Source organism: Trypanosoma equiperdum, assembly GCF_001457755.1.
Source record: "Trypanosoma equiperdum strain OVI genome assembly, contig: ctg_892, whole genome shotgun sequence".
Lineage (NCBI taxonomy): Eukaryota > Euglenozoa > Kinetoplastea > Trypanosomatida > Trypanosomatidae > Trypanosoma > Trypanosoma equiperdum.
This window is the reverse complement of record NW_027124856.1, coordinates 2,208-3,486: the sequence shown is the minus strand read 5'-3', so window position 1 is coordinate 3,486 and position 1,279 is coordinate 2,208. Positions and strand designations below refer to the sequence as shown.

General features: G+C 49.9%; 1 pseudogene across 1 annotated transcript in view; it reads left to right on the top strand.

Annotated features, from left to right (window-relative positions):
- Positions 1-261: 261 nt before the first annotated feature.
- Positions 262-1,279, top strand: part of TEOVI_000429900:pseudogene — a 1,717-nt pseudogene continuing 699 nt past the window's right edge. The window contains exon 1 of the mRNA in view: positions 262-1,279. This exon is cut by the window's right edge and continues 242 nt beyond it. Within this exon, the coding sequence occupies positions 262-1,279 (1,018 nt within the window).

The following is a 1,279-nucleotide window of genomic DNA, read 5'->3' as shown; positions in this document are numbered from 1 at the left end:
AGAGAGAGAGAGGGAAATACAGGAAAAAGATGTTTTGACCACGATTTAAAATCTCACTCGCAAGCGGTAAAAACAACATTGGACCAGACGCCACAGTAGCCAACGCCGACGACTGAAAAACGAGACAAGCGTTAGGATAACTACTAGAGGCGCGTGTCAGAAACTTCCTTTTCAAATAAAGAAAGCTGAATCTGTCGGAACACAAGAAGTGCAAACATAGCACAAAGCGGACTTGAGACGAATGTCTAACACGACATGAGAATATCATCAATTGTGAAGCCAAACCTATCGCATAGAGTTACCCCCTTACAAGAAAGACCACACAAGAAAAAAATGTCCAAACTCGCACTGGTGCTGACAACACTAACTTTGCAGCTGGGCGCCGCAGGCACGATCCACAACAAGAAAGCCCAAATCACTACAGCATGCGGCGCCAGCGACTACTTTCGTGGCCTTGAAATCAAAGCAGGTAACGCAGTGCGTAGCGCGCTAAACGAAGCAATTCAAGCAGCAACAACAGCCACGAAGATAAAGGTTGCGGTCGCCAGCACTAGCCCCGAAAATCAAGCTGCAGGCCGTATAATAGCTGCACGAATCGACGAGGGAGCCATTCGCGCCATGGCCACAATTTTAGCCGAAAGCGAGGCGATAAACGCAGGCGTTTCCGCAATTGGCCGCCTAGCAGGTGGTCAAGAAGTAATTGCAGAGCTGCATTCACTAAAGATCGCCGATGTACCGATAGTAGCAGCGGCTTCGGTAACCGCCGAAGGAACACACCTGAAGATAACACCCAAGCTAACAATAGCGACCAAACCAGCATGCATAGCCGACGACAACAGCAGGAAAAAAGACAAAGAAAAAGACGACGCGGATACGAACGCCCCGGACGCAATTTCTCTTGCAGTATTAACAGCGGCAGAACCCGGGGGCTACGGCGGAGCCATCACAGTATGCGGGCACGGCACAGCGCAAACGGCAATAGCTGGCATAACCTGCGCCAACGACCAAACATCGTTTGGCATCAAAGGCGGATCAGTGTTCAAAACAACGATCAAAACAACAACGAAAAAGGAAGCAAAACTAGCCAGCGAGTACACAGAGGAAACATAGACGAACACAGTTCCTAACGGACCCACGATAACGGCAGAGCTGAACCTCCTACTAGAACTGGAGAAAGCAGTCGACACCATAAGCGCGGTTAGCGTAGAAACTGACGCAGCCACCATAGCAAGGAGCACCGACATACAAGAAGCGATCGCTAGAGCCGTTGACGGAGAAG